The sequence below is a fragment of the Gorilla gorilla genome, chromosome 17, assembly GCF_029281585.2.
Source record: "Gorilla gorilla gorilla isolate KB3781 chromosome 17, NHGRI_mGorGor1-v2.1_pri, whole genome shotgun sequence".
Lineage (NCBI taxonomy): Eukaryota > Metazoa > Chordata > Mammalia > Primates > Hominidae > Gorilla > Gorilla gorilla.
The window spans coordinates 50,268,363-50,283,167 of NC_073241.2; the positions used below are offsets into that span (position 1 = coordinate 50,268,363).

General features: G+C 37.5%; 1 protein-coding gene across 2 annotated transcripts in view; it reads right to left on the reverse strand.

Moving 5' to 3' along the window:
- The window catches only part of ROCK1 (Rho associated coiled-coil containing protein kinase 1), a 161,452-nt gene that overhangs the window by 62,730 nt on the left and 83,917 nt on the right, over positions 1–14,805 (reverse strand). The window contains exons 11-13 of one of the 2 annotated variants that reach the window (XM_004059230.5): positions 10,898–10,958; positions 7,420–7,508; positions 2,659–2,707 (exon numbers count right to left, since the gene is read on the reverse strand). In XM_004059230.5, the coding sequence (XP_004059278.3) occupies positions 2,659–2,707; positions 7,420–7,508; positions 10,898–10,958 (199 nt within the window). The remainder of the gene's footprint in view (positions 1–2,658; positions 2,708–7,419; positions 7,509–10,897; positions 10,959–14,805) is intronic. The other variant, XM_055368617.2, reaches the window with a different exon arrangement.

The window sequence follows — 14,805 nt, forward strand, 5'->3', positions numbered from 1 at the left end:
GTTAGAACTTTATTGTTATAGTTCTACAGGTCCCAGAGGCTCTGTCACTTTTTTTCTGATCATTTTCTCTCTGTTGTTCAGACTGGATAATTTCTATTTTTCCTTGTTGAAGGTCTCTGATTCGTTCCTCTGCATTGTTCACTCCGCTGCTGACACCATCTATTGAGACTTTTATTTCAGTTATTGTAATTTTTGGTTGGCTCTATTTTATATTGTCTATGTCTTTCTGAGACTATTTTTTTGCTTGTTTGTATGTTTACAGTTGCTCACTGAAACATATTTATGGTGATTCCTTTAAATACTTGTCAGATAATTCTAACATCTGTGTCATCTCAGCATTGGTATTAGTTTATTATTGTTTCTAATTCCAGTTAAAATTTTCCTAGCTCTGATTATGATGAGCAGTTTGCTATTCAAACCTGGACATTATCTTACAACATTCTGGATCTTATTTAAAATCTCTTTTAGAAGGTCTCCTCTGACACTGTTCTGGTGCAACTAAGGGGGTGCTGCCTCTTTTCTGCCAGGTGGAGTTTGCAGAAGTCCAGGCTTTCCACTCAGCCTCTACTGACACCTCAGGTAGGGAGGGGAGCAGATCCTCATCATTGCTGGGTGGAAGCAGGAGTTCTGGCACTCTACCAGGCCTCCATTGAGTGCACCATGGCTGCTCCTTATGTGGCCCCCACAGATGACACTGCATTGTGGAGGGGAGCTTGTTATTTTCAGTGGAAAGTTCTGACTCCCTACCATGCCTCTTTGATACCAACCCAGAAGGCAGTGGGAGGGGCACCCCCTTACTGCCAGCTGGAAGTGTAAGTGTAGATTCCCCACATGGTCACTGCTACGCTGTCTGGGGAGAGAAAGAAGGTTTGTTACTGCCCACAGGAGATGAAAATTCCTTTACTGGACCTTCTCTGACACTATTCTAATTGGAAGTTGGGATGTGCTACAGCCCAACTAGACTTCCCGCTCAGCCTTTGCTGTTAAGAATGGGGCTACAGTTGGCTGGGTGCGGTGGCTCAGGCCTGTAATCCCAGCACTTTGGGAGGCCAAGGCGGGTGGATCAAGGTCAGGAGATTGAGACTATCCTGGCTAACACAGTGAAACCCCATCTCTACTAAAAAAATATATATAAAAAATTAGCCAGGCGTGGTGGCGGGCGCCTGTGGTCCCAGCTACTCGGGAGGCTGAGGCAGAAGAATAGCGGGAACCCGGGAGGCGGAGCTTGCAGTGAGCCGAGATCGCGCCACTGCACTCCAGCCTGGGAAAAAGAGCAAGACTCTGTCTCAAAAAAAAAAAAAAAAAAAAAAAAAGAATGGGGCTACCGTTTTTCTGTGGTGTTTGGCTGAAAAGAGCAGTGATAGTGTAAGTTTTCTGACTTGCTAGCCTGCTCCTTTTTTGGTCTTTAGGCTAAGGAAATTAGCCTTTTTTGGAGCTTTGTCTGCAACTGTTGATATTTCGAGGTTGCTGGCTTCTCCGGCACCCCATCTAGGATACATGCAGCAAAAAGAAAACCCTGAAGACTCATTCATGTGTTGTTTCTCAGGACACAAGTAACCCAGGTTGGTCTGCCTTCTTTCCACCTTTCAAAATCTTTTCATGTTTGTTTTATGTTTAATGTTTAGGGTTTTTAGCTGTACTTACTGGGAGGAATACAGAAAAGGTACTCTTACTCCATCTTTCTAGAAGTGAGACTATTTTAATTTCATACCTCAAATTTCCCTCTCTACTTCTAATTTGGAAAAATGAATAACTTAAATCTAGCACATCTGAATTTTATCTGTGTTTTAAAAGTTAAATATAAGTGGAAGATATGCAAAAAAGGACTCCTTAAACACTCAGAGTCAAATATATACTGCTAAGGTTAAGCACAAAGGCAAGTTAGTAAATGCTCTCTAAATCTTCATAGATATCCAAAGCTACCCATGAAAGAAAGCAAGCCACTGACAGATACCATTCTATAAGGGAAGAAAAAATTAACACAGCATAAAAACTATCAGAGATTAAACCTAAAAAAGGACAAAGTAAGTAATGTATTAGGAGAAGACTACAGAGAGTGTATTTCTTTTCATGGGACTCACAGACACAGTAGAAATATACTTAGAAGTTGACTAAGAGGAATGGAAATGTATTATATATTTGCAAACAAACATCTGAATTATGAATGCTTGTTATTGTTTCTCTGATAATAAAAAATTTTGACAGGTAACCATGGAAAAGATGAACATTCTAAAATCAATATATTTTCCATTTGATTACATGAGATTATGTCAGTGTTAATCTTTTAAAAATATTTTAAACTGTATTTCTCTCTTTTCCTTATTTGTCTGTCTCTTTCTGACATAGTTTGAGATTCAATTTCTGATCGCTTGCTTCTCTGGCTCCTTTCTCACATTTCAACCATCGAGAACCACTGAACTGAAATTTACGTACTAAAATTAATACGGCTGTAGAAAACAATTGTGCAAAGGAAACTAAATTATAATCTAATCTGTACCACTTGAAACTGCAGTTCCAAGGTGAGGCTTGCATCACAATTCTCTGGCTCTGTTTTGTGTTTCAAACTACAGAATTCAAATACAATTTTCTCAGGAAACGAAACAATTTGAAAGAGGGAAAAATCTCAAAAAGGAAACTTGATTAGAAAACAAAAAGTACCTCTTCATCCAATTCTTTCATTATCTTGTCTAGTTTTATGTTTGAGGTTCTGTAAAAACAAAAGCAATACAGATTAGAAATATACATATTTCCTATTGCCCAGTGTTAAACACTAACATTACTTACTTTTCCACTTAACTAGAGTTTTGTATCCTTTCTTGGTGCCATGGATCTCTTTGGCAGTCAAGTGAAGCCTATGGCCTTTTTTCAAGATATTTTTTGAAGCACAAAAATTATATATGATTAAAAGAGACAATCAGGCCGGGTGCAGTGGCTCACACCTGTAATCCCAGCACTTCGGGAGGCTGAGGCGGGTGGATCATCTGAGGTCAGGAGTTCGAGACCAGCTTGGCCAACATGGTGAAACCCCGTCTCTACTAAAAATTAAAAAAAAAAAATTAGCAAGGCATGGTGGCGGGCGCCTGTAATCCCAGCTATTTGGGAGGCCAAGGCAGGAGAATCACTTGAACCTGGGAGGCGGAGGTTGCAGTGAGCCGAGATCATGCCACTGCATTCCAGCCTGGGTGATACAGTGAGACTCCATCTCAAAAAAAAAAAAGAAGCCAATTATATTGAAACACAGTAATAAACTTTAAAAAACTATGTGTAATTCAGTAGTATATATGCTTCCTTATTAATATATTAAATCACAAGATCTAGTGGCAGTAATTTCAAAGTATTGATGAGCATAAATGATATTTAGAGATAGCTGTAACAACTGCAATAAGAAAACATCTATAATTTCTATTGGTAATAAAAATTAACAACTACTGCTAATAACTGAATTGCTGCCTATGCTCAGAATTGAAACAAGTGCTAAAATTAAGTTATAAGTTAGAGAAAACATTCACCTTTTGTCATCCAAGTTTAAGGACTTCAAATTTCATCCATGGACTCTTTGGGGGAGGTCTATGGATTTCAGGTTAAGGATCCCTAAACTCCGTCATGCAATACTTGCCACTACTCAAAAATTAGCCATTTATCCTTTAATACAGGATAAAGTAAACGAAGAGAAAGGTAGCATATATCAAATCAGTTAAGGCACCATTTGGCAACACTCAAAGTATATTATCTTCATTACCATTTGCTTTCTTTGGTTCAAAATGTAATTCTGAGCTTCAAAACCTATATATGCAACATTTTCACATGGATGTCTCATTAAATACCTCATTCAGCATCTCCAAAATGGAACTTACTGCCTCTGTTCCACACTCCCACCCCAATACCAATTTGCTTCTCTTCTAGAGTCCCTAAGTAAATGACAACACCTAGGAATCATCCTTGACTCATCCTCCCTCACTCCCATTTAGTTGAATAAAGTGCCAAGTGCTGCTAATTAAGCAGGAACTTCTTTTGAAAACAGCAAATTTAATATATATTTTTTACTTATTAGTTTAATGACTTTTGATGTTTTTCCATTACGCTTAAAATAAATTCCAAATTTCTTAGCCCCCCCCCCGCAAAAAAAAAGAGAAAAAAAATTCTCCCCAATCTAGACCTTGCCATCCTCCCCATTCTCATCTCAGGCTTTTCCTTCCCTCACATCTTACTGGCCGGTCAAGGTCTCTTACCTCACGGCCTTCACAGATACTCACCTCCTGGACCCTAACACTTCCTTCCACTCTTCTCCTAATAATTTCCATTGACTCTTCTGGTTTTAGCTTTCTCTGATCTCTGACAAAACAGTACAGGCATCTCCTGATGTATTCCTGATATTCCTGTATAATTTTATTCTCTCCCCAGTTAAGACATACCACACTTTTTTTTTTTTTTTTTTTTTTTTTTGAGACGAAGTCTCGCCCTGTTGCCCATGCTGGAGTGCAGTGGCGCGATCTCGGCTCACTGCAAGCTCCGTCTCCCGGGTTCACGCCATTCTCCTGCCTCAGCCTCCTGAGTAGCTGGGACTACAGGCGCCCACCACTGCGCCCAGCTAATTTTTTGTATTTTTAGTAGAGATGAGGTTTCACCTTGTGAGCCAGGATGTCTTGATCTCCTGACCTCGTGATCCGCCCGCCTCGGCCTCCCAAAGTGCTGGGATTACAGGCATGAGCCACCGCACCTGGCTTACCACACTTCTTGATAATTACTTACTTGTTTTTCTTGCTAAATTACAAGCTCCTTGTGGAGAGGGGCCATGTCGTGATTTATTCAGTACTATATTGTTGACAAGCACATTATATGACACTTTAACTGAAATTTTTACTGAATAAATGAATGTAACTAAAATGATTTGAATGCAGAGAATTTGATTTAAAGAAATCCAAGTGGCCAGGCATGGTGGCTCACACCTGTAATCCCAGCACTTTGGGAGGCCGAGGTGGGCGGATCAAAAGGCCAGGAGATCGAGACCATCCTGGTTAACACGGTGAAACCCCGTCTCTACTAAAGAATTCAAAAAATCAGCCGGGCATGGTGGCGGGCGCCTGTAGTCCCAGCTACTCGGGAGGCTGAGGCAGGAGAATGCCATGAACCCAGGCGGTGGAGCTTGCAGTGAGCTGAGATCACGGCACTGCACTCCAGCCTGGGTGACAGAGTGAGACTCTGCCTCAAAAAAAATAAAAATAAAAAAATAAAATAAATAAAATAAAGAAATGCAAGTAAATATCACTCCACAATCCCTAGCACTAGGTTTTTATTTTAAAAACTATTTACCAATTCAATACATAATTTTTAAAAGTTTCATCTCAATTTTATTTCCTTGAGGTGATACACTTTCATATGATTATTAGCCAATTCAGCCATTCTTATTACTTCCTCAAACTGATCCCTACTCACCATTACTACCAGTTTGTCACTTGTCTTTTAATTTTGTTTAAAAATTTTTTTTGGGCCAGGCACGGTGGCTCACGCCTGTAATCCCAACACTTCGGGAGGCCGAGGTGGGTGGATCACCTGAGGTCAGGAGCTCGAGACCAGCCTGGCCAACATGGTGAAATCCCGTCTCTACTAAAAATACCAAAACTAGCCAGGCGTGGTGGCAGGTGCCTGTAATCCCAGCTACTTGGGGGACTGAGGCAAGAGAATCACTTGAACCCGGGAGGCAGAGGTTGCAGTGAGCCGAGATCGCACCATCATACTCCAGCCTGGGGGACAAGAGTGAGATTTCGTCTCAAAAAAAAAAAAAAAAAAAAAAAATTGGATGTAGAGACTTCTCAACATTTATATAACAGTATCTACCCAGTTCTTCCCCTTATTTACATATTTTATATTTAGAAATTCTTTCCAAATCCTGGGGTCAGTTAATTATTTGCTTATATTCAAATGCCTTTTTAAAAGAAATTTGTATTATACACTTAACCATATAATCTATCAGGAATGGTTAAAAGTGAGAATTTTATCTGTTTTGTACCAAAGCCCCCACCTGCTCTGTCACAAAATTACCAGTGTTCCCAATTTTATTTGTTGAATACTTTTCGTGTTACCTTTGCATTTCATTTATTCAATACTATTCACTAAAAATATAACTAATTATAAAAAATTATTGCTTATAATTGATAAGTAATTCAGTATTATGCTACATAATTTAAAATAAACGTGAGCATAACTCAAAGATATTTTTTCTGTGAGTCTAATGACAATAACATGCTGAAATTAGACCCACAGAAAAAGATACTCTGAGTTACTGCTCTGGTGAACCACAGTGGAAATTAGAATGGCCACATCAAAAATTTAGTATATTTTAATCTTCAACATTTTACATTTCAAAAAGCACCCGATTTAATGTAAACTAATTTCCCCTTTATTTATTTTTCTTTTTAAGACAGAGCCTTGCTCTGTCACCCAGGCTGGAGTGCAATGGTGTGATCTCGACTTACTGCAACCTCTCCCTCCCGGGTTCAAGCAATTCTCATGCCTCAGCCTCCCAAGCAGCAGGGACTACAGGTGCACACCATCGTGCCCAGCTAATTTTTTGTATTTTCAGTAGAGATGCGGTTTCGCCATGTTGGCCTGGCTGGTCTTGAACTCCTGCCCTCAAGTGATCCACCATGTGCAGCCTAATTTGCCCTTTTAGTTAGCTAATTATGTAAAGAGAAAAAAGCAGTAAGTCAGGCAACTAAAGCAGTAAGTCAGGCAAAAAAAAAAAAACTGAATTAGCATTACAGTTTTTTAAGAATACAGACTGTTGGCCGGGTGCGGTGGCTCACACCTGTAATCCCAGCACTTTTGGAGGCCAAGGCGGACAGATCACGAGGTCAGGAGATCGAGACCATCCTGGCTAACACTGTGAAACCCCGTCTCTACTAAAAATAAAAAAAAAAAAATTAGCCACGTGTGGTGGCGGGCGCCTGTAGTCCCAGCTACTCGGGAGGCTGAGGCAGGAGAATGGCGTGAACCCGGGAGGCAGAGCTTGCAGTGAGCCAAGATCGTGCCACTGCACTCCAGCCTGGACGACAGGGCGAGACTCCGTCTTAAAAAAAAAAAAAAAGAATACTGCTTTACTTTCTGATGATTGTAATGAAAACATAGTTGGAACATATTACAAAGCACACAATATATTATTTTCATGAATTAAAAAAAAAAAGAATACAGACTGCCAGGAACAAATGTACTTTAAATATTCTGAGGAAAATACATCTATAACTAAGCCAACACAAATACAACTTCTCAATTCTAGCCGAGACACATCATGCATGTATTATCAGTAGTAATCTTTACATCCTCATTTTCTATCTACTTTCAGATGTTTACAGGGTATAAGCTTTCAAGTAAGTATTTGGTATATAAAACTTTAAATATGAAAAACTTAAAGTATATTCTCACCTGCACTTCTGCTCCATTTCATCTTTTAACTGCATTTCATTATGCAGCTGTTCTTCCAGCTTATAGATTGTTTTTTGCAAACTTTCCTGCTTTAATTTAAAACAAAAACAAAAACTCATTCTACTAAGAATATTTAGACATTTAAAATATCAAGTCTATGTTAATATTTTAAACCTTTTTAGAAAATAATTTAGTTCAATCTTACCTCTTTCTATCTCAATTTTTTTATTATTAATTTAACAAGCACTTTCTTAACATCTACTAAATGTTAGGCCATTAGAAATACAAAAATTAAAAAGATTTGGTTCCTGTTCTCATGAAGCAAATAGTTACATAGTGAGGCAAAGTTAAATTGGAAGAGAAAAAAGAAGCTACAATGTCCCAAAGACATATACACAAAATATTACAATAGACTGTGGTAAATAATAAAAAAATTATCTATGGAGTGTTCCAAAGGAGAGAAAAGGTCACTTCTAACTCTGCCAAGAATATATAATCCTTGAGTTGAGGCCTAAAAGATAAGAAGAACTGATAATCTGATAAAGCAAAGAAGGTGGCACAAGAAAGGCATTTTAGCTAGAATGAACAATGAGCCCAAAAGTAGAAAGGCAGAAGAAAATATGACATATTTGGGAAATGGAAAGAAATCAAGTACTATAGCAGAGCACAGAATGTAATAGGAAAAACAACTCACATTAAGCCTAAGAAGGTAATGATCCTTGTATGCACAAATTGGAGTTGGGGACTTTAACCCATAAGCATTTTAAATGAGAAATGATATAATATTGGCACTTCAGAAACATCACTACAATAATAAGGTTAATGAACAGCTTAGAGGGAAGTGAAGTTCTAAGAAGAGCAACCAGTTAAAAAGCTATCAAAACAGTTCAGACAAGAGAATATGGATCTGCTAAAAGGCAGAGGCTACAGGAATGAAGAGGAAGTAATGGATAAAGGTATCAATTGGAAAGCACAATGTATGACCAAACCGACTGGAAGTTAGAATAGATATAATACCATTATGAAAGACAGCCAATACACTGCTAGGGAGGGAATGGGGACAGGAAAACAGTGAGTTTAGCTCTGGCCTAGTTTGATATGCCTGAGAAGTATACAGAAGAGAGAGAAAGATTCAGGACTAGAGCTCAGACAAGCAAGCTGGACATGAATGAGATTACCTACAGAGAAAGAGCAGAGAGCCAAGATCAGAACTTTGGGAAATATTAATAATTGAAAGTGAGCAGAGGAGGAAGATCCTGAAAAGAGGATTGAAAAATAAATGAAATTCAAAAATATGGGAGGTAAAAAAGAGGGAAACAATAGGAACATAGAAGAGTTAGAAATGTTTGAAGTTCCAAAGAAGTAGGAAGTAGTCAGTGTCAGATACAGCAAAGAAGAAAAATAAGATATGGGCTGAAAATCATCCATTGTATTTGGCAATTGCAAAGCTGTTCATTAGCATCTGCGCTAAAAGGTTTTCAAGGAAAATTAAATTAGTTGATTTTGTACTTAGTTCTAGGTTGAAATAATTAGTATATCCCCCCTGATATTATTAGAGCAAAAGATAAAGGTAGCAACAACCACTGATAAACTTATGGTAATCACCACTGAACAAAATCAGCCCAAAGAAAACATGAATCCTTTGAATATTTTTGAAGGCCGAAGGCACTTCTAACTCTACAGTCAAGTAACACAGTGAGAGCTGACTTACAGCAACTCCTTATTATTACGTAGGTCAAAGATTTTTGAGCCCTTGTTAGCAATACATAACTTGCCAAACAGCTCTACTGGGATTAAAATTTAAGAGAAAGATGAACTTAACACCAAATGCGTACTCATATAGTTCCTTCACCTTTTTCTCATTTTCCCTTTTCACCGCATGTTCTCTTATATTTAAGAGTCAATATATCAAGGAGAAAGAAAAGAATCATTATCAGCTTTTTAAAAATGGCTGCTACCTCTTCCTCTCCTCTGTTAAAAATATGTAGGCTTGCAATGTTTCTGTGCTCCCCCCCCAAAAAAATGTAGGCTATAGTAGACAAAAAGTTCAAAGAATGCTCTAGGAATGGACATATAATTACTCTGGATATTTTTCAGAAAATTCCTGTTAACCCAAAAGGACCTTCTGAAATATAAGCAAGTAAGATTTTGTTTTACCTCTGTGTCAGAACATGAGCTATATAAACAACAGAAAGAACTCAACTAAAATGTATTTTCTGGAGTAATTTACTTCTCAGTGGACAAATTAAGATGATGCTAACTATACTGGTTATTCTCCATTTCCCCCATTCCCTTCTAACCTTGAAAATTCATCCTCTGCTCTTCTTTGCCTTAAAATCTACAGAGTGCATTGCCTGTATTACTCTGTAGCCCTATGATTTTAAGGTTGGTTTCAACCCACAGGAGACACCAGCAGAAATCTGAAGGTAAAAAAAAGAAATATTCATTCTCCCTACACCCTTTGTGCTTTACTGTGGTTCTCGCAATGCTCTACGTTTTATATTCCTCTTCTATGATGTCAGGCTTTCTCTGAGCTACGATAAGGTTTTCTCTCTTTGCTCCTTCAGTACAGGGCAATGGCTTCCCACTCTTGTTCATACATGGGTGCTTTAGTACCCTTTATTGTTTCCCTCTACTGATGTTCACAGCATGTTAATCATCCCTTCATTAAACTCTTCATTTAATAAATGCAAAAATATGGTGTGTGTGTATATATACGTGTGTGTGTGTGTGTGTGTGTGTATGTATGCAATGGAATATTACTCAGCCTTAAACACGAAGGAAATTTTAATACATACAACATGGATGAACCTTGAAGACATTATGCTACATGAAATAAGCCAGTCACATATGAATAAATATTGTATGATTCCATTCATATGAGGTACCTGGAACACGCAAATTCATTGAGACAGAAAGTAGAACAGTGGTTACCAGGAGCTGGGGGGAGGGTGAAATGAGGAGTTACTGTTTAATTGGTATAGATTTTTAGTTTGGGATGATGAAAAGGTTCTAGAGATGGATGGCAGTGATGGCTGCACAACTACGTGAAGGTGCTTAATGCCACCGAACTGCACACTTAAAAATGATTAAAACGGTAAATTTCATGTTACGTATATTTGCCATACACACAAAACTCTCTGTTTAAATATTTTGAACATGTAATCTGTTTGCCTGTCAAGACCCTCAATGATACATTGATATATCATAGTTCCTGATTCCGAAGATTAAAAAAGATGACCACTGTCAATCTGTGTAACAATTTAGTTTACTAACTGCCTCCAAATATATTATTCCATTTGATATTTGAGCAAAAAATCAGACTGAAAAGGAGATGGGAGATAAAACTGCCATAAAAATCTAAGTTCAGCTAACCACAGCTTCACAAACAATATATAAATTTACTATCATACCCACAAATATATTATCCACAAAACAATTTTAAAAACAATTTTCTTAATACTAAGAAAATACCTACCAAGCTTTTATCTGCATTGGAGCTAGTTCTGTTATCATTAGGATTTGCTGAAGGTAAGTATCTGAGGGAAAGAAAAGTTTAAAAAGAAAACAAAACAAAAAACTCTGTAATATCCCATGACAACCAATAATAAATACTACACGCCTATTTTATGTTCAGTTATAGTAACTTTTTTAAAAATTAAGTATAGGTTCATAATTTTTATAAACATAATTCAGAAATGATACATATATTAAATAAAACACCCAGTTAGGTCTAAAAATAATAGCAGCCTGTAAACATATGACTTAATATTCCTGCAGCAAAACATAAGAATATTCATACCAAATATGATAAATAAAAACCATAGTCTCAAGTTAGTTCAGATTAGGCTTTCTGGTCATGAGAGCAGGTTATGACAGGTTTTTCCACCAAAACAATAACTTAAAAACATTCAGTTTTCAGAGCTTTTTGTATATAAGAATTGGGGGTAAGAAACTGCTGACTTCTGCAGACATATGCATAACCACCTCTCCTGCACCCAACTATCCTTCAGCAAAGCATAATATTGCCTCTTCGGGTCAAAAAAGTTTTTGCCTATGTGGGTGAAATAACAGAACCAAAGTTTAGGTGATGCTGCTAATCTTTTGGGACTCCCAGCCTTGCAGAGTTCTTTAAATTCAGTGTAAAGTTAGAATTGTATATAAATAAAGCTATTAGTGAACTAATTTAGAGGTCTTTTTTAGATGTCTCACAAGATTCTCAAACAATCTAAATAGATCACATATGTAAACAATTTTTTAAGCTACCAAATATTATATAAAGGTAAGGTACTAGTGCCACCAGTGTTGCTCCTACTGCCACCATGCTACAACTACCATAATCACTACTTCTACCATCACCACCACTACAGTCAGCACCCTGATTAACCAGTAGAGCTATTGCAAAAGGAGATCAAATAGTTACAGTATACTTCATAGCTATTGGAGGCATGTGTTAACACACCAGATATTAATAATGTTCCAAAAGAACAGTTTAAGTAAATTTTAAAAATTAGTGTATAACAGAAGATAATCAAGTATCCATTAAGTATCAATAAACATACACAGTATAATGGTACTATAAAAGAAACAGCTAGAAATATGCCACTTCCTAGGTTTTCCTTGAAAAATTGTTCAGATCAAATGGAGATTCAAATAACTTTAAGACAATAATAGGGGCTGTGTAGCAGCTTTATAGAGGAAAAGTCCCATATAACAAATGACAAATTCTAGGTGTGGTGCAATTTAATTCCATTGACTACTAAGCATCTCAGAAATTCAATGTGAGATTCTGCTTATGTAATATAAATAAGGCATATAGCAATGCCAGTGGAATCTAAATTAGATGAGACTGTTTCATCTCTAAGATATTTTCTAAACTTAACATGCTATGTGACTGAGACTGACATTTTAGTCTTCTGCAAAATTAGTAATATAAGCTTGAATGCAGCAAAGGAAATGTAAGGACATCACTTGTATACATCCATTAATTCTTCCACCTTCTGTCTTTTCTCTATCAAGGTACACTTGCATATTATATTGGTGCTTTTACATAGAATCTGGTCATTTAGGTAACTTTTTACAAAACGGGAGTTACTATATTAGGAATATAGCTTAAGGCTATTTTAAAAATCATGTTTAATTCAGCTATAATTAAGCAACAATGATTTCTGCCCTTGGTATTAAAAGTATATCTGGATTTCAGGGATAAGAATTTCAGAGATTTTCTATTTCATATCTGTATATTCAAAATTACGCTTACATATTACAATAAAGCTAATCAATATTTTGCCAGGGCCAGGTGCAGTGGCTCACACCTGTAATCCGCTGGGATTACTTTGGGAGGCCAAGGTGGGTGGATCACTTGAGGCCAGGGGTTTGAGACCAGCCTGGCCAACAGCCTGGCCAACATGGCAAAACCCCATCTCTAATAAAAATACAAAGATTAGCCAGGCGTGGTGGTACGCACCTGTAATCCCAGCTACTCAGAGGCTGAGGCACAAGAATTACTTGAACCCAGGAGGCAGAGATTGCAGTGAGCCAAGATCACATCACTGCACTCCAGCCTCAGCGACAGAGTGAGACTCTTGTTTCAAAAATATATATATATTTTGTTGGTTCTTTCTTTATGAAGAGCAACCGTACCTTTGCCTGTTCATGTAGTAAGTGATTACTTAAAAAATACTATATTTATTTGTCAATAGGCTGTGACAGTTAAGAACACAGTATAATTTCTACTTTTAAGAAACTTAAAAATTAGTTTGGGCCATAAAACATGAATACAAAGAAAAGCTAGAGAACATAATCAAGTGCATGATAATGTAGGACAAATAGTATAATAAATGTTTATTTAACTCAAGGTTACCATTATACAGAGAAACCTAAAGTTATTAACTGCTGGACTCTACTACAGAAAATACAAAAACATTGGGGGTTGTTTATATCAACAACTTGAGTGTTTCAGAAACCAAGTCAAAGAATAATTGATAAAAATACAAAAAGTTAACACTTCAGCAGGCTGGGCACAGTGGGTGACACCTGTAATCCCAGCACTATGGGAGGCCAAGGTGGGCAGATCACCTGAGGTCGGGAGTTCGAGACCAGCCTGACCAACATGGAGAAACCCTGTCTCTACTAAAAATACAAAATTAGCCGGGCATGGTGGCGCATGCCTGTAATCCCAGCTACTCGGGAGGCTGAGGCAGGAGAATTGCTTGAACCCAGGAAGCAGAGGTTGCAGTGAGCCGAGATTGTGCCATTGCACTCCAGCCTGGGCAACAAGAGCAAAACTCTGTCTCAAAAAAAAAAAAAAAAAAAAGAATGCTTCAGCAAAAACCACCCTGAAGCTCTTCTGTATATGTATGTTAATTGAATATAGTTATAATATTATACTCACAGAGTGTTAGGGAGGAAAAAAAGATAAGTGCCAGCTATCTCATTGATGTTGCAACAAAAAGTATTAAGTACTATCTTACAGTGGATTACTGAAGAAGTTTCAAAAAGCCGGACTAAATTGTCTTTTTGTTTTCTAAGATTAACTTGAATGGCTCTTACACTAAAATGACAAGACCCTTCACTTTAAAATAAGATTAGTTATAATTACCTCAAATGTAATAATTTACTCCAAGCCAATCAGTTATCTGATACCATTCCAAAGGAGTATAATTTGATTAGAAGTACATATTTTTGAGGTAATTAAAAGTAGATTTAACCCACCCAGTAAGTGTTATCATATAGTTCAATGCATTATACTGGTATAGCACTTTGTTTAGATTTCTTTTTCTTTATTATTTTTTTTTTTTTGAGACAGAGTCTCGCTCCATTGCCCAGGCTGGAGTGCAGTGGCGTGATCTTGGCTCACTGTAACCTCCAACCCCCAGGTTCAAGCGATTCTCCTGCCTCAGTCTCCCAAGTAGCTGGGATTACAGGCATACGCCACCACACCTGGCTAATTTTTGTACTTTTAGTAGAGACGGGGTTTCACCACATTGGCCAGGCTAGTCACAAACTCTTGACCTCAAGTGACCTGCCCACCTTGGCTTCCCAAACTGCTGCGATTACAGGCGTGAGCCACCGTGCCTGGCTGAGATTTCTACTATGTAGTTCTTACCAACCTACATTGCACAATTTATCCATTTCTCACCAAGATGTGAGCATCTCAAGAGAAGGCACTGTATCTTATTCATCCTTCTCCATGCAATTTGGTGCTCAGTATATACCTGACAAATAATAAGTTATCAAAGATATCTGTGGAATGAATGAATGCTCAGCACACTAAAATAATGTTAAATGTTTAACTTAAATCTCAAGTACATTAGAGTAAAGCTAACATGAACTCATACTAATGGTAATAATGGTTAACACTGAGTGCTTACACCATGCAAAGCA